Source organism: Euprymna scolopes, chromosome 14 (assembly GCF_053919585.1).
Source record: "Euprymna scolopes isolate OS-2025 chromosome 14, ASM5391958v1, whole genome shotgun sequence".
Taxonomy (NCBI): Eukaryota; Metazoa; Mollusca; class Cephalopoda; order Sepiida; family Sepiolidae; genus Euprymna; species Euprymna scolopes.
Window position 1 is genome coordinate 66,705,303 of NC_136495.1, and position 26,748 is coordinate 66,732,050.

Below are 26,748 nucleotides of genomic sequence, written 5' to 3' on the forward strand. Positions count from 1 at the left end.
AACTTTTTATGGTTAGTTAAGAATGTCAGGTGATATCAATGTTCTTATATTAAAGTAACTTCTCTAACGTGTTGGATTACCAAACAATTGGAATCAACTTTTACCTGTTTTACCTGCAAAAACGGAAATATTGTTAGCTGATGTTACACATTACAATCCCGAAAATACCAACATTAATTATAATGATAATACATAGACTCACTAACATGTTATCATTATTACTAATGTTAAAAACAAGAAAGTGTTCAGGAGAATAATAAATATTCACATTAAAAGACACTTAAAAACACATATGCGTACACACAAGTATATGCATACGTAACGTGTTAGATTTATTTTGTAGTGATAATAATGTTCTCTATATTGTTAAGTAAACCAGTCATAATGATGAGGATCATTCTCCTGTGAATCGTTTCTATGTTAGTGCATTTGTAAAGATTTAAAGCACATTGTTAATTAGCATTATTTAAAAAATGATGTTTCATTGCGCGTTATTTAAATAAATTGTCATAAATATACGTCATTAAAACAAACGATGTCATTATTGTGCATTTATTTAAATAAATGATTTCATTAATAATTATTTAAATATAAATGACAGTCATTCGCGTCATACGGACTATTTTCATAAATCGCGTTACAGATGAGCGTTATTTAAACAAATTATGCTTGCGTAAATGACGTCATCAATGCCTATCATTTTAATAAATGACGTCATGAATTCATTTAAATAAATGGTGTCAGTAATGCCTATCATTTTAATAAATGACGTAATTAATACGTGTCATTTAAATAAATTGCGTCATTAATTATCATTCCAAGGCAGTTTAAATATTTAAACTCCTCATTTTAAATCTTCATCATCAAAAGTCATAGTACTAACTTAGAAACGATTTTGTCTGCGTGACTGTAGTCAAGTAAATTTCATATAGACATATTATGATCACTACCACAGTTTATAGGATAAACGAACCTGAATTTAATAATTAACAAGAAAACACATAATTATGTAAATAGTTTCCATTGTCTTCTACTATTGCAAAACCACATATTATGAAGTAAAATCATCAATAATATTGAAATTATTTCTCTCCTTATATAAACAGTCCGTAATAATAATGACAGTTTAAAATAATTGCAATAATATTAATAATTCTCCGTGGATTGCAATGCCCTATTTTGAACAAAAGGAAATTTACAAATTCTGATTGTGGCTGACATTCATTTGTTCATGAAATTGTCAACAAACCAGATAAAAAAAATATCTTATGACTAAAAACGCTCGACAGTGTATGGACATATAGGATCATTGCTAACTTCAATACTGAAGACTTCTACATACATCTAACATTCAGTGTAAACGTTAGCAATGCTGAATGACCCAAGCTCACACAGCGGCAAGCGTTGAACAGGATGACACTGTAAAAATCAAATAATAAATTTACTAATGCCAAAATTGTTAATCGCATATTTAGAGTTTCAGCAACGCATTTGAAAATGCAAAACTTACAATGGTATTCCTTATATCTATTAGAACAACTATATATATATATATATATATATATATATATATATATATATATATATATATATATATATATAGGTGACTTCCTTTGCCAAAGCTTCTTAGATTATATATGAAAGGACTGACTTCAACATTGACGAGGTCAAATGCATAATTCAATCGTTAGATAATTTAGCAATGGTAGTTATAATATATCATTGATAAGATATCAACACGATCATATTCAAATAGGATATAACCATCATCATATATGAACAAATGGCTTGAGTATACATCCGTCAACGAACGAGGGAGATAATTTTAATGCTTACTAGATACAACCCTGGAGTGTTTTCGGTATCTATATAGGGGCATGCTAGATACTCTGACATGAGTACACTTCTCATTAGAAGTAAACCTTGACCAAATATTTAAAGAAAATGGTGTGCTGCCTCCTCAAGCCATCTAGCACGTCCGCAGAGTTGCAGATGGCGCACCCCATCTATTAATAGAGTCAAGCTTTTAATTAAAAAAAGCCGTAGACAATGAAAACCGCATATAAAAATACGAATCAAAAACAAAGCAAAACACTGGTAAGCATGTACCTGAAATAAAAAAGGACTCTTAACTCTTTTATACACCAGGCCTGAAGAAGCAAATAATGGCATAAACCTTCCTATTTCTGAAAGTAGCACTGCAGCCATGACAGAGATCAACCAGGATTGACCATCATACCTTTTATGAAAAAGGTCCTGCCTCTTATCTCCATGATTTATAGCAAGAACATTTTTAAAAGGCTCAGATGATTTAAACCCACTCCATAACTTTTAAAAGGCTCAGATGATTTAAACCCAGTCCATAACTTTTAAAAGGCTCAGATGATTTAAACCCAGTCCATAACTTTTAAAAGGCTCAGATGATTTAAACCCAGTCCATAACTTTTAAAAGGCTCAGATGATTTAAACCCAGTCCATAATTTGTTGTTCAAAAGAAGGTGCTTCTGTCTTGCTACCACTGCTCAAAGTTTGAAAAGTGAAGCAAAATATCAAATAAAATTCTAGCCGAGAAAATAAAAGAGACCGACCCCCTGGAAGAAACAAGGCATCAAGATAACACCACTAATATTAGTAGCGCAAGGAGCAATCCTGAAAACTTTGAAAAGAGAATGGGGAGGTCGGAATCAGAGAGATAACTGATAAGAAACAACGAATAACAGTAATGAAAACGGCTGAAAATTTAGGAAAACCCTTGAATGCGGAAACTAACACACATTAATTACAGACAAACTAGACATACAGAAAATGCTACAGATGTAAAACACAAAGGAGCATCACATGGAACCATGGAAACGAAACTGAATAGTTGTAAGTTAACCCTCACCCCACCCAGCGCTCCTAGCTTCTCCCATTGAAAAAAAATACGCTGTGTGTATCACCCAAAACTGAGGCTACACCAAATAAGTTAAGAGGCTCACTGCGGATGGAAAGACCGAGAAGATAAAGCACTAGCCAGACCTCCGCTGGATAAGTGCAAAGAGGACGGGGACCTTGGGGAGGCTTTTTGCTACCCAAATTCCAGTGAAGACCAATGGTCACCGGCAACGAGATATCAATGGCAAGTGGCTGTTACAATAACGAAAATTCATCAGCAATGGTTATCGAAAGAGGTGAAAAATACTGGGAATATGAGGGGACTTGTTGTTACTCAGACTCCAGAGAATGCCACAAGTCGTTCTCCAAGAGAAACCTTTAATGATGACCTGCGTGACTACTCCTGGTGAGTAATAACTCACCATACAAAAAGTAGCACATGCCTGTTGGAAGCACTTATAAAATCTATTTGCATGGCTTTATACTTATGGATAAATTTGTTAATAAGATATTAAAAAAAAATTGTTAAACGCTAGTAAATTATATCCGATGACTTCCACATATACAATCACTAAACATATTTATTGAATTATGGATATAAACTCTTCACTTTTGAAGTCATTTCCAACAATAATAATTGTGATTTACAACCGAATGAAGCTTTGGTAAGTAAAATCGTATGTTTACATATATTAAAAAAAAAAAAACATACATACAAAGTTTTTACTTCAAAAATATTTTGAATAATTCCTGCAAAGAAATATTTGCAAAAATTACTATAAGTAAAATCTTGTTTTTAGTAAATGTAGAAGTTTACAAACACAATACTATCTTTCACGGTTCAGTTGCCACGAAAAGCATTTATTTTCGAAAATCGCACATTTTTAGTTACGGAGAGGTCGTCATAACGAACACCAGCCAAATCTAATGAAGCAATTATATTAGCAATGATATTACGATTTGAATGATTTCTTGTTTTTTTGCACTTCTGCTAATTGCGTCGAGTTATCCACTGTTTTTTATTCCTGTTTTTCTATATAACGGTTTCTCAGCATTCCATCTTGGCATTACCTGTTGAACCATTTTACAATACCCCCATTTGCAAATCCAATTTATTAGACAAAATTAGTGTTCAATGAAAGTTTAGTTTTATTTTTCTGTTCAACAGTAAATAAATCCTTTATGGAATTATTTAATTTCGAGCCACAATTATTGGGGAAAATAAATCAATGTATACGATCAAGTTAACACAAGTTGTTTTTCACTCCAAGCTAGAGGATAATTATTGGTTCCTAACTTTTTTTTAACATTATTAGTACATAAATGTCCATAATAGATAGAATAGGAGTTTAACTGGATATAACCGAGATTAAAAGCAACGCCGATATCTGTTAGGCAAATCACTCATTATTAGATATGGCGACAAACGTATCCGTAACTATTAAAATATGATTTTCAAAAACAAATACTTTTCGGAATACTGTGCACGAAGGTGAAGTTCAATTTTAGCAGGGAAAAACTTTTGCATCCAATGCACGAAGATACAAACTGACAAAATTCACATGAGCATGAGATGAAGAATATTAGCGGAAATATTATTCAACACACATGGACAACTTCTTCATGCCATTGGATTAAAACAAGGTCGGCTCAGAAGTGCGGTTGTGATTGCGCAACCATTGATTCACTAACAATTCCTCGTTGTGAAGTCACATTTACAGAAGATATCCATTTCCTTGCGACACATATTTAATTTACTTTAATATACACATATATGTATTATATTTTTTAATTTATACAAATTTTAGTAGCTATTTGCATTAGGTGTGACTTTATTCAAAGTCCATTTTAATATGGACTTTTAATAAATCCGTAGTTGAAACATGTATGCTCATGTGTAGCAAATCATTTTTTATAAATACAAAATATACTATAATACAGCGCCACCTATTATTAAGCAATATCTCATAAACACTGAAGTTTCATTTGATTAGCATCTAGAAAAAAATGATAAAACTAGTATATATATATATATATATATATATATATATATATATATATATATATTCAATGCAGAAATAAGATCTCTTTGTACGCATATAATTTTTGTTGAACTTGACACGAATTTTCTGGAAAAAAATACTTTATTGTTGACATTTAATTTCATTACTTTTGAAACTTTAGTCGACATGCATTTATGCAAAGGTGAGACTTGGTTGGGACTGGGTAGAAAGATTTATTTGGTATCGAGAGATCGATTTCTCCGGGTATTAATATATTTGTCATAGGATATCACACGGTTAGGTCACAAATTATTATCAGTTAGCTGATAAGGAATGCACTTGTCATTTTCAGGATTAAAAAAGAAATCACATTGCACGAATAACTTTTATAAGATAAACATTAATTAGAAAATATGTTATTATAATGGAGCCATTGTGCCATGTATGTTTGTAATTTCTCTGTGGAGGTAGTGGTTGTGTTAGGGTTAATTGATAGCAGCATCGTTTGATGAGTCGTTTTATTTATGGCATCAATTTTTCGAGGTATGCTGGCTATGCTTTTTTCAACCATGTGTCTTGATCCACTTTAATTTTGGAATTATACAAACGCGTATAGGTAGATAGAAGCCAACAGATTGTGCGAGGTGTTGGAGATAAAAAACAATCGGGTGAAAATCTATCACTGGTTAATCACGAAATACACGATCAAAGACGGGGGAGATCTATCGGGATGTTCACTTCACTTCACTCGTTTAGGATGAGACAAAACAAACGGGGCGGTTATAGGTTTTACCATGAAACACACGAGGGGGTAGGTTGCCTATTTTAGAAATATATCAGTTGATCTAATAGAATTTTAAAATATCGTCACTAATCAATAAACATAGTCAATCATGTCATGTATATATAAAAAGCGTAACTAAATTAGAGTGACCCACTACTACACATGTGGGGCACTTGTTGATAGCCGTCGCTTCATAAGTTTTGAAACATGGTTTTGATGCATATTCGCATCTCTTTGTGAGTTCTTTTTGTCACTCGATCAGTCTGTCAAGTTTTGTTGCGTTAGGAATAACATTTTCACCGTTAAAAATGCGCATTGAACGAAGCCGTTTGTAGAATAGGCCTATTATTTTATTTTTATTCGTGGTTTTCATACTCAGAACACTAGTTTAACATATCTTGTTCGAAGAAATGTCGTCGATAAATATTTTAAAATGTAGAATTTATGTAATTTTAACAATGTTGTATTGATATTTATTTAGTTTACGGCCCAATCTCTGGCAACTTCGCTTCAGAATCATCTGATGGGTTACGTAATCATATGGAAGATGCTGAACTGATTAGCCAATCGGTTGTCAAAAGACAATAGGTTTAAATAAAAATGTAAAATTAATCAAGTCAAATATGAAAAATAATCGAAAATGATTTTTTTTCACATAGGAGTCACCTCTATGAAGGCCCGGAAGCCGCTCGAGGATAAGGGTTATAGAGTGTATTTGGATAATATTCTAATATAATAATATTAGAGGATAAGAGTTATAGAGTGTATTTGGATAATATTGTAATAATCGTTGATGGAAAGGAGGCGGTTCATTAAGAATTTTTTTATGTTGGATTTGAAGACAATCAAATTGTAGTCAACTGGGAAGCAGGCAAATGGAAGAGAGTTCCACATGCGTGCACTTCTAAAAAAGAAGCTTTTTCATGGAATCTACTTTTTGATTTAGGCACAGATAAAGAGTGGAGGAAATTATTGACAGTGGTTTCAGCCAGACAGGTGTTTTCGTGAAAGATTGACGAGGGGGGGGCAGAGATTGGAGCTCAGACGAGCATTTGCCATGGAAATAACGAAAAAACAAAAACAGGCTCGCAACGTCTCTTCTGTTGGAAAGAGGTTGCAGGGAAAAGAAAAGGTCATCCCCCATTAAGTTAAAAAGTCTATTTTGAACCCCGTCAAGATAGGATAATCTACTTCTGGCAGCTCCTGCTCAGATGTGCCATTAGCACTCCATCCTTGGACGTACTTGACTCACATATAGAAAGAGAATTGCATCAGCAGTGAGATATCTACTGGAGCGTAGGATCCCACCATTTTCCCAGTGACCTTGGCAACAGATTTGATGTAAATGTTCCATTTCAGTTCAGGAGTAATGGTCAAGCCCAGAAGCTTGTCAAAACATGGACTCTCCCAGAGACGAGTGCCATTCATTTCAATTAATGCCAGATGGAAATCCCCTTATCTTCCCTTGTTAAGCATGTTTTTTTCCAACTAGAAAGTCATTCTTAACAAAAGAAGAGGAGGCGCCGCGATTTAAATTAATCATTTAGTAGTCTTCATTTCAGCATCTTCCGATTATTTACTAACGTGTAGCGAAGTTGCCGGAGATTGGGTTGTGAAGTGGATAAGTACTCAATGATTTCACAATTATTTAATCTGTCAGTTAAGTTCTTTTGTCAGCCATTAAATCTTTCGAGTCAAATAGTCTAGAAAATCAATTCTAATTCAATTATAGGTATAGGATTAGAGGTTGGAGATCGTCAGTTCCAGGGAAATCCTATTCTGTTTTCATTCATTTGGATTCATTGGCACTTCTTCAGATTAGAAACAGAAACATATCGACAGAATTTCTAGGCATTTCTGAGTTTTGACGAACTTCTTTGATAGTTTGCCGCAAAATAAGCCACACTGAAACGAAATTCGGCGATATACCTTCAGTACTCCCACTCTCGATGGACTTTTTGTTGTGAAATAAGTTTGGTAAGACTATAATTGACTTCATTATGTCACCTTATATTTTACGAAATCTTCTCACCCTTCACTAACAAAGCTAACCTTCTTTTCCACTCTTCACTAACCATTACACAAACCCTTACCGTAACTCAACTTTAATCCTAATTCTTAAACTAATAGAACGTACCTTAAGTTTAAAACTAATCCGAACCCTTATAAAACTTGTATCACTCTACTCCATTATTTTCAGTAATCACTAACTCCCACCGCTAAAGCTAACAAATCCTACCCCTACAATCTAAAACTAATCCAAACCTCTATAAAAATTGAATAACCTAATTTCTTTTCCATTAAACACTAACTTCTCTACTAACATGAAAAATACCAATACATCAAATTAAACGTAATCCCATTTTCCCCAGCAGAAAATTTCAAATAACTCTCAACTTTTAAATCATCTCATTCACAGCTTGTTTAGTAAGAATATTTTTTTTATCAAATAAATAATTTGTTTTTACTATTTCAGTGTTCTTTTTATTTTCCAGCGACAGTTCCTAGACGTTCGGCGAAACTCGCAAATGTCTACGAATTATACCGATAATTTCTGCTCCTATTCTTAAGAAGTACCGAATCTCTGGGTGTTGCCTCGCATTTGTTCCGAAACTTACCTTCAAAGTTAAGGTTGATGTTGGCCGTCGATTCCCCAGCGGCGTTTTTAGCGATGGCTTTATACATTCCGCCATCAGCAAGTCCTATTTTACTAATCTCTAACGATATAGTATGGTTTGTGCCGACTGATTTGTGAAACATTTTGATCCTCTCGCTCTGGGTGACAGTCGCGTTGTTCAGCTGCCAAAGAATCTCCGGCTTAGGATCGCCGGTCAGCTTACATTCTATAATAAGTTTATCGCCAACCTGGCGAATTGCCGGTTTGCCCGTGAACATGGGTTTGCCTTTAGCGGCGTCCGCTGACGAACCTAGAACACACAAATGACAAACAAACAAAAAAAGCCGACAAAGACAACAAAGGTTAAAAACAAATAAAATGACAGATTGACACGTTTTGGCGTAAAGACACCCGACCAGTTGCACAAAGTTTTTCTTCAATTCGTCTTCTTCTCCTTGTCGTTCTTATTTTACATTAATACAATGTAAAACAGATGACGGTTCAAAAATAATATAACGAACATGGCTGAAAGACATGGCTGAAAGACATGGCTCAAAGACATGGTTCAAAGACATGGCTTAAAGACATGGTTCAACATAGTATTACAAACTGCACCGGGCTGAGATTCCCGGAAATAGAATACACACACATGTGTACGTCGATAGAAATAAAAAAAAATGTTTATCAGGATATATTAAAATGAATGTTTGAAAGAGAATGCAAGTTAGCTAGATCGTTTACGGATAAATGCAATTCCACGACTCGTATATAACAAAGTTGTATTTTCTTTTTAAATAAATATAAAAAGGTTTTTTTAATATGAATATCAGTACGCACAAAGAAAAAGAATTATAGGAGTATATATATATATATATATATATATATATATATATATATATAATGTTTTGATAAAATATGCTTTTTCAATTATAGTTTATTCTTTGTGTATACCAATTCTTTATGTTTAGAAGCTCGATATATGTTAAATATAATAATAGAGCGTATATAAAAGTATAACCGTATAGTTACTTTCCAAGATCCAAATATTTATTTTTCATGCAAAACAGCTCCTCCAGCGTATTATAATGTACTGAAATTGTAATCAATATGCTGAAGGCGATGTTTTGCATAAAAAAATTTATATTTGGAATGTAACTCTACGGTTATTCTCTCTCTCTCTCTCTCTCTCTCTCTCATATATATATATATATATATATATATATATATATATATATATATATATATATATATATAAAGTAAAAGATGGTCACACTTTTTGAAGACAGTTTTTAAAAGTAAAATTTAATTGAGAAATTTTTGAAAACTTTGAAGTGTCGAACACAATGATAAAATCATTGTTTATTGCTTTTTTTTGTAAGTCCTATATTTCGCTAATACATAGCCTCATCAGGTTCGAAAGTGTCTCTCTCTCTCTCTCTCTCTCTCTGTCTCTCTCTCTCTCTCTCTCTCTCTCTATATATATATATATATATATATATATATATATATATATATACATATACATAATGTGTGTGTGGGGGGATGGCAGCGTGATTCTTAGAATTGATATTGTTAAATCACGACGATTATTTTTGGTTTTATGAGTTTTTGTTTATTTCTTTCCGAGTAATATTATTGGTATTTTGATCATATTTTTATATGAAAATCTGAACGTCTTTGTTCCATATTATTTTACACATGTTTCTAATTGAATTCCACCAATTCTTTTAGTCTATTTTTTATTTTGTTTTTAATGACTAGGTCAATCATGGAGTGTTTTCATCAAAACATAAACAAAGGAAACGGCATTGTGTCGCTATTTTCATTTCGGTAAGTAAATGTAACCTGGTAAGCATCTCGTTCCTTTATATATATATATATATATATATATATATATATATATATATATATATATGATATATTTGTATATGTATTTCACGAAATTATAAACTTAATCACCAGAAACATTTTAATCATGACATCAATATTTTAAAGGTAAAAATATATAACAGTGAGTAATCTCTTTTGAACTATGCCTTTTTGCCATTAAACAATTGGGAAAACATTGTGAAAAATAGAAATGAAACAGGAATATATTTGGGGGAAAAAGTAAAAATAAAAAATGAGGCAAAACATACATTTAAAAAAATAAAACTGAAAATAGAACGTTGAAAATAGAAATGTTGAAAACTAAACAGCAATAATAAAAAAGAAACAAAATTTAAAGAAATAATGAAAAGCAAAAACTAATCAGAAAAGGTTAACAAAAGATTTAAAAAAAAAAAACAGGCAGAGAGAAAAAAAGCAGAGAGAGCTAACCACGTGACATTGGGTGAATTAGAAACAGCCTTTTTAATTATCTTGCATATAGTTTAATATATTTTTCTTTTCTCATTGCTTGTTTGGAAATTTTAGCCACCTACTGTCGACTTTTTCAACCAAATATGAAATTTATGAAAATTAGTACAAAAATAGCGTTTATTTATAAGACTCTGCAAGAAATAACATTGCATAGTCTCTCTCTCTCTCTCTCTCTCTCTATATATATATATATATATATATATATATATATATATATATATACTTGTTTATTGTTATATAAACATGCTCACATCCCGCTGCTACAAATAGCCACTTGTTTCAATCAAACAACAGATATCATCAGGCAGCGACTTGACTATTCAAAAGTTCAATGAATAATCTTATTATTATTATTATTATTATTATTATTATTATTATTATTATTATTATTATTATTCATTGAACTTTTGAATAGTCAAGTCGCTGCCTGATGATATCTGTTGTTTGATTGAAACAAGTGGCTATTTGTAGCAGCGGGATGTGAGCATGTTTATATAACAGTAAACAAGTATTATCAGCTCTTTTTATTGAGCACTATCTAACAACCTCGTTGAATTCATTAGTCCATTACTTTTGAATATAAAAAAACCCGAGTATATATATATATATATATATATATATATATATATATATATATATAGTCTGTTTATTTTCTCTCAGTGTGCACAGTGGATGACGTCATTGTTTTGTAACGTAGTACATTTACGAGCATGGGTGTAACCATGCACAGTAGTAACGTAATAAAAACGGTGATGCCATACATGAGAGAAGAGAGAGAAAGAAAGAGAGAGAACAAACGAGATCTTTTGTGAAGTTTAGTTTCATCGACAGGTGGCTGAAATATTTCTAAAATGTGCGGTTTTATAAGGCAAGCAATTTACAAGTTTTCAATATTTGTTCATTTGCGTGGCATATTTCATATTGCAAATGTTCTTTATTGGTATTATGGTGTAATCACGTGGTTATTTTCAAAATAAAAAGGCTGACTAAGAAAGAGCAAACAATGAAAACAACACTTGAGTCTCTTAGAATATATTGCTGTGGAAAATCAGTGAAGAAATTTAAAAAAGCAATAAAATTCCTCCAGTGATATCATTTAGAGAAGGGAATTTTATTGCACTAATTTTCAGGGCGCTCAGTAAGGTGTGCGTTCTTAAACTCATAACTCATGCATAGTTAATTTTGTCAATTATTGATCTTCTAGAATGCCTCAGAGGTAATTTAATTAATATTTACATTTTTCAAGATTTCTCATTCGTCAGGACTCTGATTTAATTAAAATTATGAGGGATTTGTTCCCTGGTGCTTATATATATATATATATATATATATATATATATATATATATATATATATATATATATATATATATGCACACACATATATACATACACACATATACATGTGTGTGTATTTCAATATGTATATATATTTAATCACTGTATATATATATATATATATATATATATTAATTATATACATATATGCACAAATATATATGAAATTGTACTGTTACAAACACACAAGCCTATATATATATATATGCACTCACTAGCCCATATATATATATATACACACATAAATTTGAATGCCTACTAGACACTATACTCGAGTGTCTCTCTGTCCAGGGGTTTGTTAAGGCAACCTGACATGACGATACTTTTCCCTAGAAGTAAAACCTGACTAAAAATCTAAAATAACACATACTATTCATGATCAAAAAAAATCTCTTCGCACTAACTAACCAATACTGGCGTTTACGAGGAATGGTGCACCTTCTCCAACTAATGTTAGTTCAAGTAACGCACGAAGCATGATACTCCACCAGACTAGATGGATTCTTGTCCTGAAGTTCGGTAAGACAAAGAGACCACAAGAAAGATATACTATAACATACTTAAATGGTTAATTGGGAAGAGGTAAGTTATATTCTAAATTTTTTTACTAACTTGGCATTTTAGAGATAAATAAGAATTTGAATGAAATATTCGAATATTTATGTATCTTATTCAGAAATCAAGTGTTAGCCCCAGGAAGTGAGCCACTTTATTGATTCCTGAGAACTTCTAGTGAAGTAAAATGATTACATATATATATATATATATATATATATATATATATATACTGTTTTATTTCTGTATATTGACATATATCGTATTATCATGAAGCAATATATTTCCTTCAAGAATCAAGCTAAACACGTGTTGCTTCCTTATCACAAATATATTTCAATACTACGGCACATATACATTCAAAGCTTTCAATATTCATTATTAAAATTATACATAATTAAAATGTAAAAATTTTTATATGAGGATTGTTTCAAAAGTAAGGTCTCCTATTTTTTAACTCAAAAGCAGGCGAACTTTTGTGCCCCAGAATTTATTTTTCTACATGGTCACACCATTCTCAATGTACGTTTGCCAAACTCTTCTAATGCTCTGGGCGTAAAATTCCGGGGCGTGCTTTGTTACCAACATCTCTGTCGCCACTCTGAAATTGATGAATCCATTTCCTAAATGTGTTGACGTCAATTGCATCGGGTTCGTAAACGTTAAACAGACGCCATTGAATGTTAATCGACTCGATGTTTTCCACAGTGAGGATGGCAATGACGCTTCTCAGCTTCTGACGCACGTCAATGACAGGTGTTGCTTTCTTAGAGTCTCACACTGTTAATGTTTTCAACAGATTGATAAAACTTTCAGATCATGAACAAATAAGTTCAGTCATCATAATAACATGACACATATATAAAAGTGTGTGTGTGTGTGTGTTTAAAACTATTCCTCTACACATTAATACTTGTTTTGTTCCTTGGTTCATAATTTCTATACTATTATAAATGTATAAACACGTATTTAGCATTGTAAAGTACTTATTTCATAATAAATAAACAAATAAATAATTATTTAATATAGTATTGATTAATATGTATAAGTATAAAGTATAATATATATATATATATATATATATATATATATATATATATATATATATATACACGCAGCGAACTTCAAAACCAATATGATGGTTTCTACTATTACTAAAAATAATTCCATGCATCGATAATGATAACACACAAAAACATAATCGATTGATTTCACGAACTGAGCATAATGGTTCGGTTTATTCTTGTATTTAAATTTTCTCATTTGCTGATATGTTTTAATATTAGAGTTTAAATTATGAAAATAATTAGTTAATAAACATAGTCTCAAAAATGGTTGTTCACTGATCAATTCTAAAACTGAACTGATTCGCCCTTTTTGTATAAAAGAACGTGAAATGTTTATAAAATACTTTTAAAACAATAAATAATGGATTTTATTTATCTCAACCCGTTCATTCATTGTAATGACTATTAATCCTTTACATCAGTTTTTATAGTCTTATTGCTATTTCTAAAATTTTCAAACTATTTTAGAAATTAAAATCAAAGGTCTTAATACAAAATATATCCGATAATATATGAATAACAGTGAAAATTTCTAAAATGCTGCGACATGCAAATTCATAAAATGCCGAGATATATTAAGTTGATTAATGTTTTACTTTTTATTTTTGAGAAACAAACTTAAGACAAGTCACAAAATGATTCTGATCTCCATGACCCGAGTAGATTTCAGTTATGGTTCGATTTTATTGTAACTCATGCATATTGGACGGATATTGAGAAATTTGAGTTCGTTTAAAATCTGTAAATCTATTAGACAACTCTAAAAGTTATTTCTAGAAGCTGATTAAGACAATGAGAAGAGTATGCTTTTAAGGATCCGGTTCAAGTTTGATATATAACCAATATTGAGGGATAACATGCAACTTCTTGAAAACTGTGCGCACAATTACAATTCAATTTTTGGCAGAGCAGAAAACGTTTGCTTACATTTATACATTCAAGGATACAAAAACCAAAGTCACTTATAAAAGGTTGACAGATATCTAAATATGATTAATGACCACGTTACTTTAAATTAATAAAATTTTGGCTCGAATGTTTTTTTTTTCTTGTAAGAATATCTAAGAGACTCAAATAATCAAATAAAAATTAAAAAATACTAACTAAAAAGTGTAAATAAAACGTAGATGAAATAAAAAAACGAATAAAATATGATGTTATAAAGATGCTGCGAAAAACGTATAAACAACCAAACCCCAACATATTCAAAGTTTAAAAAGGACATCGTCTGAAAGATTTCACTTTATAGTAAAAAGCTTTCTAACGAATAACCGACATTTTGTTCATGGAAACATGTGGTTGATAACAAATCAAATGATGTACAAAATATGTTTCTCTTTTATAAGGAAAATATAATAATACCTACGAGTCTATTATATAGTATAATAATATCTACGAGAACATTAGTATACTCATATATCGGCAAGAAATCTTGATATAAGTAAAAATTGAATAAATGACATTATGTACTAATTCATCAACAATTTAAACAAGGAATTAAAATAAAAAAAACCCTTAACCCATGTATTTTCAAAGATAGGTTCTTCTCATCAGAGGATAAACATAAATCACTAGTTAGCATTATTTTGAAAATGTTTAAACAAACTTTTTTCTTAAGTAAAAATCATTTTTAAAATAGAATTAATAGAAAAATAAAACCAAGTAAAATATTTATTATTTAATTAACAAATTACTTAGATTTTCATATTTATGCTTGAATTTGCTCAAATTAGCGTAATTTAATTGCCGTTACCCAAAGAATTGGTTAATTTAAGTTTATGTTTATACCGCGAGAAAATACCATTGAGAAAGAAACCTACTTACAAAGCACTGAATGTATAAATTTTGGAAAATAAAATAAAAATGGAATTAAATATTGTTGCATAGCGAGAGCCACATAAAGAGAAGAATTAAACAATGTATCTGATTGGATAATAGGTATTGATTATGTAGTCGAAGCTTTTAAAGTTCAAAACGGTCGACCAAGTTTAGCTTCTAATACCAAATAACCTATTTCTTAATAGATTTGTTATGCATTCAAAAATAAAACTTGAACTTAAAGTTAAAACTATAGTTTGTGTGTGACCTCGGCGATTTTGACGATAGAATAAGGTGTCAGTTATTTTGTTTAAGGACATCAACGCACACGTGAATTCCAGCAGCATTCAAAACAACAGGAAATCGTAATATTCCGATTATAAGAATGCATTGGCCCCATTAAATCTTTCGCAGATATTCAATCTCATTGTAATAAACTATTTACATTGTTAGATCCATTGTATATCAATATTCCTCGTGTCAGTCATCGAGTAAAATGTATTAATCCAGTTATATTGTATTCATGATTAGTAGAATGAAACGTTTGTAAACGTTATTACTGTGTAAATTAATGCCATTTGATACTTACAGATTCCGACTACAGTTGCATACTCCCAAACGTGATTACTATATAAATGTATTTAATTTGATTCAAATTTAATTTGAGAATTAAAAATCTAGTTAACTTATGAATTAAAATAAAAATAAAATAGGAACGTTTTTAATTTTATTTTAATTTATTAGATTTTATTCAACAAATTAAACATTCTATAACAGCTTAAATTATATATACGGAAACGTGAATAACAAACAAGTGCCAGAACTGGTAATCAACGTGGGAAAATGTCCAACGTCAATAGCATTTCAGGAATATAATAAAAATACAAAAAAAATAATAAATGAAATAATAATAAATTAATTTAATAATAATAATAATAATTAATTAATTTAATAATAATGTGTGTGTGTATATATATATATATATATATATATATATATATATGTGTGTGTGTGTGTGTGTGTGTGTGTATGCGTGGGTTTGTGCATGCTTACTCTGAATGCATGTGCTACATTCTAGTTGGGCAATTTAATGGATATTTAATTGTTGATTATAGCGTCCGTTTCGCTCATAAAAAATTAATATATGCACGCAATCGTCCCCCATCTATATTATATATATCTCAATTATATATACGGAAACGTGAATAACAAACAAGTGCCAGAACTGGTAATCAACGTGGGAAAATGTCCAACGTCAATAGCATTTCAGGAATATAATAAAAATACAAAAAAAAATAATAAATGAAATAATAATAAATTAATTTAATAATAATAATAATAATAATAATAATAATTAATTAATTTAATAATAATAATAATAATAATAATAATAATAATAATAATAATAATAATAATATTAATAATAATAATAATAATAATTTAATAAAAAAATAAAGGAGAAAAATGAAATGCTAAATTAAATATTATAAGATAGGGGTGGAGATATGTCAGCCATCATAGTTGAAGTATAAAACAAGACCTATTCTATTTCAATAACTGCATTTCGAAAACTTTTATACTTTCAAGGTACACTTTGCATTCTTGTATTACATTTCCCCGTCATTTTGTGTTGCTTTAATTGTTCACTTGTTTCCATGAACACCGAATTTAACATATTTAATTGCAATTAAATTAAGTCTTAAATACGTCGAGATGAGGTTTCTTTTAACTTAAAAAATATAAAATTTATTAAAAAAAAACAAAATTTCAATTAAAACATTTTTTAAACAAGCAAAAATAAATTTAAAAAAAAAACTTTAAAAATCATAGCAAGATATCGCATGGACTTTAAATCTTAAATTATACAGCAATTAACAAAACTAAATGAAAACAATGAAAAAATAATTCGAAGAAACCAACTATTGAAAAAAATCTAGCTTACGAAAATGTCATCATCTTCCTATGAAGAAAGATAGCGATAGTTTCGTAGACAAGAACACTTACTATCAAAATTCAATTTTATGGTGGCGTTGCTCTCTCCGAGTTCATTTTTGGCTATCACTCTGTAATTCCCAGCGTCTTCATTTGCTACGTCTTTTATTTCTAATTTTAAAAGGTAGAGATGCTGTCCCTTAGATTCCACAGTAATTGTTATACGACCTGAAATACGTAAAACAGAACACGAAAATCACAATTAGTTGAAAACGCTTTGGTCATTCTAAGTATAAACTAAAAATGTATATAATTATTAAATAATAATTAAGTGAAAAACACACTCATATATTCATAATTAAAGTCATTTATATATATATATATATATATATATATATATATATATATATATATATATACATGCATATTATATATATATAACTACTTAATTTATGCGCATAAAATTAATATACGAAAGTATAGATTTATGCGTAAACTTTAAGTATTTACTTAAAAAGTGCTCAATATGTAGGTAGAGCTAGTTAGTAAGTTATAAAATGTATATGGCGATTAAGCTACACTGAATATTCAACGTTTCATCCACTCTAGGATTCTTCAGGCTTATGCGCATAAGCCTGAAGAATCTTAGAGTGGATGAAACGCGGAATATTCAGTGTAGCTTAATCGCCATATACATTTTATAACTTACTGACTAGCTCAACCTACATATTGAGCACTTTTTAAGTAAATACTTAAAGTTTACGCATAAATCTATACTTTCGTATATTAATTTTATGTGAGTAAATTAAGTAGTTATATATATATATATATATATATATATATATATATGTATATATATATATAATATATATATATATTGTTTTAACAAAATCAAGACGTCAAGGAATAGATTGCTAGGAACAGATAGTGTATTCCATCGTAGGTTACAATTGTTTCAAGACTATTCGGATCAATTAAAACCGTATATCGTTTGAAAATTTTCACAAGAACAGCCTTTCATGAGACGTATTGAATAAAATCACTTTAGCAATGAACAATATTGAATCCATTTCCCTTATAAGGAAAAACATGAGAACGTCTGTGTGTGTGTCTGGTCACGAATAGGCTCCTATATTATAGAAAACTGATCACATATAATGATAGAAGATGTATCGAGACACAGGAATGGGTATGTTTGATCTGGGATAATGATGATTCATTTAAATTGTGGGGTCTGCGTACGCGCCTGGTCTACAAAGTATGGAAATTAAAAATTTTAAAATTAAAGAAAACGTTTACAAGTGTTTTTAATATAGATGTACATAATAATACGTTGATAAGTATGTTTTAACTTAAATAGGGATGGTATGATAAAATTGTGGGGTCTGCGTTCTTGCCTGGCCTCCATAGAATGGAAATAGGCACAAACTTTAATAAAGACTTTTCATATCTATCTGCATAAGTATACTTTGATAATAATGTTTCAGTTTGAAGAAATATTGTATAATAAAATTATAGGGTGTTCGTTCGCGCCTGACCTCCATAGAATGGAAATATGTCACAAAGTTTAACAAGGTTTTTTAATATAGATTCACCAAATATTGTGATAAGTGTTTCAGTGTAAACAGGTATGATATAATAAATTATGGGGTTTATCTATTTTATTTTTACTTTCATCATATTTTACTTTGGTTTTGATACCCCCAAATTCGAAGCTATCTCTTTACAACCGTTCCTTTTCATAACCTATCTTTCATAAATCAGAGTCCATTTTCTGTAGGCTGTTTTTGAACCCAGTCAACGATGGGTACTTTTGCTAATATATATATATATATATATATATATATATATATATATATATATATATATATATATATATATATATATAGTATTACACGAAATTCAAATGACCAAGTTTTTATTGCTTTCATATTTTCCTAATTTTACTAATATAAAAAAGCTTCGGTGCATTTGGACGGACCGTTTCGTACATACATGACCAACTGAAATTTCTGTAAATTCAGAATCTTTTGTCAATGTTGACCCCAGAAAATCGAAGTTCGCTTATAGAACAATGAAGTGTAGGAAATCAAACGAAAAAAAAAATCGCAAAACCAGCAACTTTAATTGAATCAAATTCCCACCATGTAAAGCATTGATTATGACTTTTAGCTATGTGCAATGCGATTAATCAAAAAGCACCACAGATTTGTTTAACTTTGAAAAGAAATGAATAAATTATTGAGTAATATTGTTTATCAAATGTTTAGAATGATTGAGTTTTTACTTTGAATAGTTTCGACTATATAATTAAAATATATGCTGAAACATATTTTCAGCATCTCTCCTCATCTTTCTCTCTCTCTCTTTCTCTCTCTCTCTCTCAATATATATATATATATATATATATGATTAGTTTTTTTTGGAAAAAGAATTCCAGCAGAGTGCTCAATTAAAAGGAAAATCCAAATTTTAAGAGCGTACTTATATTTTGTGTACAGAAAGTTGTTAGTTGAGACAGATCATTGGTACCGTCGGTTTCAAGCCCGATAATAAGGCCCGTTTAAGGTATCCTTATCAAGCTCTCTTCAGCCAATATTCGTCGTCGAAACCGACGGTACCAATGATCTGTCTCAACTAACAACTTTCTGTACACAATATATATATATATATATATATATATATATATATATATATATATATATATAGTTATTTATTTTTGAGGGTCAAACATGAGGTGATTTTTGATAAGGATTCTAATATAGATTTAAGTTTACTGAAAAAATATTTGTTTTACTTCTTTTTTTACATGGATTTAATTTCTTTTGCAGATTCAAGAAAATTCTTTGCTAGTGTGTGCGATTGTCAAAGATAGACAACCAAGAAGCATGCTCCAGGATTGAAGAGTGGTTAGTTATCAACGTTTTGCTTGTTGAAGGGTGCAAAACCAGTTGAAATTCATAGGAGAATGTCAACTGTGTATCGTGTCGCATTTCTACAAATGCCTACGAAAAAATGTGTGCTAAATTGTTTAAAGAAGGACGGAGCAGTGTTGAGAATGAGGACAGACCTGGGAGGCCGAGAGAAGTGAAGTCTCCTGAAGGGATCGAATCAGTCAATGATCTCATTCAGTTTGACAGAAGAAATAACAGTGGATAACACTTGCAAGAATTTTGAGGTTATCTATTGGAACAGCACACAAAGATTGTCTACGATAACCTTGGTTACTCTTAGCTTAACTTCTGATGAGCGCCAAACATACTAACTATGAGCACAAACGGAGAACGGTCGAGTTGTCTCAGAAGTGTCTCTCCAGCTATGAAAAGGAAACCAATAATTTTCTTTAGAAGGTGGTAACATGTGACAAAATATGCGTTTACCTGTATTAAACTGAGTCCAAGTGGCAGTTCATGAAGTGGAAGCATGTAGGCTCTCCAGTGAAAAAGAAGCCACAGAAGAAGATGATACTCACAATTTTTTTTAAATATGCAAGGCCCAATCACCATTTCATTTCTTGAGAAAGGAAGCACCGTGAGCATCATCAGTAAGAAGGAATCATAGTGCATCATGACAACGCAAGGTCTCACGCATCAACCAGTTGGGCTGGAAACTGCTCCCTCATACCCTTTACAGTCAAGACATTGCCCCTTCGGACTTTCACTTATTTGGTCCCTTGAAAGCGTTCACGAGAGGCACAACATTTAAAAGTGAGGATGAATAAGTGTTGCAAGCGACTCACTGAGACATCAGTCCAAAGATTTTTACATTGAGGTAATATGGAAGCTTGTATACAAATGGGAAAAGTGTGTGACATTGCTGGGAGACTACATTGAAAAATAACAATAATTAAGCTTCTATCTGAATTAGATGTCATTATACTGGAAAATTCCCCTTATGTACTGAATGACCCTCATATATATATTGTGATAACATTTACACGGGCTTCTCACGATATGTACTGTAAATGTCATTTATCATTTATAGCAGCATATTAACTCTGTTTAATACACGATTGTAAATCGATTTAAAAGGTAGCCTGGTGTATCTGAGTACGGCACAATCACGTTGACACACCGGTTCTCGCCAGATCACCGAAGTTAAACAACGTTGAGCCTGGCCAGTACCAGATGGGTGACCATTTGGGAAGGCTAGGCGCTGTATGTACCTTCTGGGAAGGTTGGACGTGGGGCCAGCACTCTCACCCTGTAAAAAGAACTCCTCGCTAGAAAAACATCTACAAAGTTGTAGATGGCCTATGCCTCTCCAGAGGCTCAAGACTATGGAGGGATGGGGGTGTGTCTGAGAGAATATTTCTCAGCAAAAATCAAACTTGTAATGCTCTCGAATCCATTACACCACACGCAAACACAGATAATTAATGTATGCACAACCCTTTATCTAAATGAGGTTACGGGGTCCTACAAATTACTTCTCAAACCATCAAAAATGTAATCAACAAAGACAAGAGCACGGGCAATTTTTAGATTTAAATCCTGGGATTTAAAATGCATTTTTTTCTATGTTTCTCCCATTACTGTGGTTTCTTAAATGATTACATTATTAATGTTAATTTATTGAACTTATTATTATGGGTAATTTACTTTTTTCTGTCTAGAAAACAAAATAACTGTTAAAAACGAGATATGAGCATTGGCTGATGTATATTATAACAGAATAATTAATACTGGAAGAAAATGTCTTAATTTGAATGCACAAATACTAATTGATACTAGTTAACGTGAAACGAATTAATTGAGTTACTCACCTCCGCTGGAAATTGGTGTTTCATCACGGAACCATTCTAATGATGGTTTCGGTTCTGCGGTTAACTGACATTCCATCACCAGATTTTTTCCTACTTGTCGGGTGGATGGCTTTGTGGTGAAGTTTGGTGCTACGCCATCGGCTCTGTAAAGAAAAAAAAACGGTGAATAAATTAAAGAATGTTTGTTCAGAATCAACACTTTTTTATGATAAACTATTTATAAAGACAGCAAACAATATATTCTTACATAACGTATAAAGATGCTGAAGCATAATATATGTGGCAGGCCTTAAAAGTCACATTTATTGTACACATATTCAATAAAAAACATCATTTGAGCATTATATGTACACATACATTTTTATATATAACTTTTAAAAATATTTCCTGAAATAATTGTGAATTTTCAACATTTTATTTAAATGTGAAAAGGGATAATAGTTTATTGAAATAGTTTTATGCACAATGATTGATGGTGAATTTGTCCGTGAATTCTTTAACATTAGGGCCGCATGTTTAAAACGTTTCTCTTGAAAAAAATCAATAATTGTTAAAATATTTATTGCATTATATGGTTTTTTATATACATACGACTGATGTGAATAATTTTTATTTTCCTTATTCTGTCCCATTGCATGTGTGATATACTTGACTTGTAACAGGTTTTAATTGAGTTGTCCTATACTTAGTGTATCCATCTCTTCACCTCTCTATTTGCTATATGAATAAGTAATATGTTCACTCTTGTCATAATGCCATGTTTTATATTTGAACTTGATGTCAATTTCCGGTGATGATAATGAAACCTTATATCAATAAAAAAAGAAATTATATTGTCTCAATAACTGTCATATAAAAATGGTTTCAAAGTTGAATTATATATATATATATATATATATATATATATATATATATATATATATGTATATATATACACACATATATATATGTATATATATGTGTGTATATATATGTATATATATGTATATATATGTATATATATATATATGTATATTTATATATATATGTATATGTATATATATGTATATATATGTATATATATATGTATATGTATGTATATATGTATGTATATATATATATATGTATATATATATATGTATATATACATATATATGTGTATATATATATATATATATATATATATATATATATATATATATATATACAAATAATCTGTAGGCTGTGTGTTGAAGACATACGTAATCTCAAAGGGATTCTACCCTTGAACTGAATAATTGACGAAATGTTGATAACTTCCCTTTTTATCTGCGTGTGACAAGACTTAATAGAATCTATTTTTAGAAAGATACGCACACTACAATTGTGTTGAATTCGAAGTTAAAAAATTTCTTTTACTATAACAAAGCCTACAATATTAATAACACCAACATCTAATTTTTAACATAACAAAAACCGAAAATGTGACGATAGTTGTAAGCTGGGGCAACATTTTTTTCTACATTTTTCACGACTTAAGAGATTAAATGCAACGATAGGAAATTATATTTCTTTTCAAACAAAACTTTTTTTAATAAAACAAAGATGAAAATGTGAAAAAAAAGGCTGCAGCAGCTTTTTTTTTACTGAACAAAGCTTATAATATTAATAATACTAACATGTAGTTTTTAAGACAAATAATAAATCGAAGTTTTCGTTTAATAAAAATTACAATACATCTACAATTATTGTCGCATTTTCATTTCTCGTAACGTTAAAAATTAAATGTTGGTGTCATTCATATTATAAGCTTTGTTACAGTAATAAAAAAAAAACGTCGCTGCAGCTTTAAAAGATTCATCCTTGTTTTATTAAAGACTCTCATTCTTGGTATTTTTTTTCGGTTAAAGATTAAATTTTTAATAACCTTTCCATAACATTTACTTTTTAATTAAGAAAAAAAAAGTTGCCGAACTTCTTTTTTAAATGTTTTCCTCTAATAAAAATAACGTTGGTTCGTTGTTTTATCTTAATAGTTTTTCTCTTAATAGTTTTTTAAAATAGTTTTTTCTTAATAGTTTTTTCTTAATAGTTTTTTTCTTAATAGTTTTTCTCTTAATAGTTTTTTCTTAATAGTTTTTTTCTTAATAGTTTTTTTCTTAATAGTTTCTCTCTTAATAGTTTTTCTCTTAATAGTTTTTCTCTTAATAGTTTTTTCCTTAATAGTTTTTCTCTTAATAGTTTTTTCTTAATAGTTACGTAAAACTACATTTTGTATTAGTAATGATATCAACTTTGTTGCATGAAAAAAAATCGTCGCAGCTTTCTTTTTTAATATTTTGACTTAAAAAAAATATCACGTCCTAAATTATGAGATGAAAAAGCGAATCTCTTAGTAAACGAGAGTTTGTCTCCCTCTGCACAGTGACAAATTGTTAAACAGCGCCTATTATTCTTTATACTTACAGATACTCGGGTTTCATACTTATGCAATCATCAGTGTTGGGAAGACAATTCCTACTGATCATGAGATTCGAAACTACCTTTTGCGTCATTTGCTAAGCTTTTACACTCGGGTCACCAAACAATTTCCACAGTAATGAAGGGAATTAATAACTAAAAAATTCGAGCAAATACATTAAGCAACCCAGAGTGTTTGAACGAGAAGAAATGAAATTTGCATAAATATTAGTTGACTTGGTTTTTTTATTGATTGAGGACAGAAACAATGAACCACAGTAATGAAGGGAATTAATAAAAATTAAACGCAGAATTCGAATAAATACATTAAACAACCCAGAGAAATCTAAAACAGTAAAACAGATTCTATGAAAAGAAGCAATAGTGTTATTATAATGGTTTTGACAAAACCGTTCTGCACTTTGCACTTTTATCTGTAAAACTGCACGGTGATGATGACTTGGAGGTAAGAGATTACGTTGTGGAAATAATAAATAATATGAGAACTGTAGTATAAGTTACCTAAATTATGCAATATCAATCTCCATCACAAAAATCGCGATATATATATATATATATATATATATATATATATATATATATATATATATATATATAACTCGGATATAAAAGACTTCTCCGGTCACTACAGCACTCTTATATTAGGGTTACACTATAATCGGGTTTCTTATATCCGGGTTACACTGTGCATTAATACAGGCTCTAATTGGGGACCAGAGAAAATCTCTCTTACATCCGTTTTTCTTATAATCGGGGTTCTTATATCCTTATATATATATATATATATATATATATATATATATATATATATATATATATATATATATATATATAAGAGAATAAAATTAAAACTGTAAGTTGAACTACTCTCTATTCCGTATTGAGCATTTTTATCCGGTTGCGATGTAAGTTTACCATTGCCTATATCAGGTAAACCTTTTTATTTTATTAATGAATTCTTATAATTTTCTATGAATTATGAATATTTAATATATACTTTCATGCATTATTCGGATAATTCAAACTGTTATTCTTATCTTTGCCGTTATTTTCACAACGTTTCGATGTAACATTCGCCATTTCTCAGAGTGGGATCTTTTCATTACATCAGTAATAATGGATTTGAAGGAAGTCGAAGATTACATCGATTGAAATCATCTCGGGATAAAACACAAGATGAGATTTTTAGTTAAAATAATACAAATTATCATTAGTTTGTTTGTTTGTTGTTTAATTCGTTTGCATGTATGTAATCTACTTTTTGAAAGTTTTTGAATTTTTATAATTAGCTTAAACACAAAATGTTTCTATAAAAACGGAAAATGCTTGAAAAATTACTTGTTGGGTCTTTAATGTGGTGATTTTGTTTTAATCGTTGTTTTTACATCTTTGTTTCACTGGAATAAGTCAGATAACAGAATTCTTTCTGAAGGTCAAGCAACGGAAATCGGCTTACATTAAAATTACACAACAGACTGAATCTAGAAACAAAATAGGGGAGTTTTTTTTTTGCAATAACCAATAAATACATAGATATGTGAAAATTTTAGCGTGACTATGTGATTGATTTGCTAACAGTTTTTCCTCTGCTGAGAAGAATTAGCATTCTTTGAAAATCCGCGGATTAAGGAGCACTTAGCTACCATCGTTGTAGTATTCTGCCAAATAATAAAAACTTTTTATGAAGTTCTACTTTACAGCTCATATATATAGCGGTCGGACAAAATATTTTTATGATTTAAGATTCCCAAAGATAACTTTTATGATCTAAGAATTTCACGTTTAACTTTATCTGAAGTCATCTATAAATAAAAAAAAGAAAAAGAAAAATTTTTTAAATACGAAAAAAAAAACATTTTTGAGGTTGAGATCATGTCCTCCGGAAATTTTGGTCGTCTTGCAGTTTAAATAAACAAAAATATGAGGAAAATCCTGGAACATATTTAGGGGTACGCCGTCTGTAAGAATACAATTTAATTGGCTATTGAAATTGATTAAATTAATGTAAAAGAATTTTAAAATAAAAAATAAAAACAATAGAGAAAATTACGTAATAAAATTAAATTGAAACAATATTAGAAAAAACATTTTTTTTTCATTAAATGATTTTTATTAAATACTGAAACAAATAAATAAACATAATTAGAAATGATATTGTTTTCGGATACATAATAATATAAGATTTCTTTCTATGCC

The 26,748-nt window shown here is 30.0% G+C and overlaps 1 protein-coding gene, 1 long non-coding RNA gene and 1 pseudogene across 2 annotated transcripts in view; 2 read left to right on the forward strand and 1 right to left on the reverse strand.

Moving 5' to 3' along the window:
* Positions 1-20,302, forward strand: part of LOC145293053 (uncharacterized) — a 66,427-nt gene extending 46,125 nt beyond the window's left edge. Inside the window, exons 2-3 of the long non-coding RNA XR_013869645.1 lie at positions 10,040-10,108; positions 20,180-20,302. This is a non-coding gene — a long non-coding RNA (uncharacterized LOC145293053). The remainder of the gene's footprint in view (positions 1-10,039; positions 10,109-20,179) is intronic.
* LOC145293052 (uncharacterized) overlaps positions 1-26,748 on the reverse strand; it is a 337,851-nt gene that overhangs the window by 53,378 nt on the left and 257,725 nt on the right. The window contains exons 5-7 of the mRNA XM_080139372.1: positions 22,114-22,256; positions 17,421-17,576; positions 8,276-8,588 (exon numbers count right to left, since the gene is read on the reverse strand). Coding sequence (XP_079995498.1) covers positions 8,276-8,588; positions 17,421-17,576; positions 22,114-22,256 — 612 coding nt within the window. The remainder of the gene's footprint in view (positions 1-8,275; positions 8,589-17,420; positions 17,577-22,113; positions 22,257-26,748) is intronic.
* Positions 21,396-21,512, forward strand: LOC145293430 (5S ribosomal RNA; annotated as a pseudogene).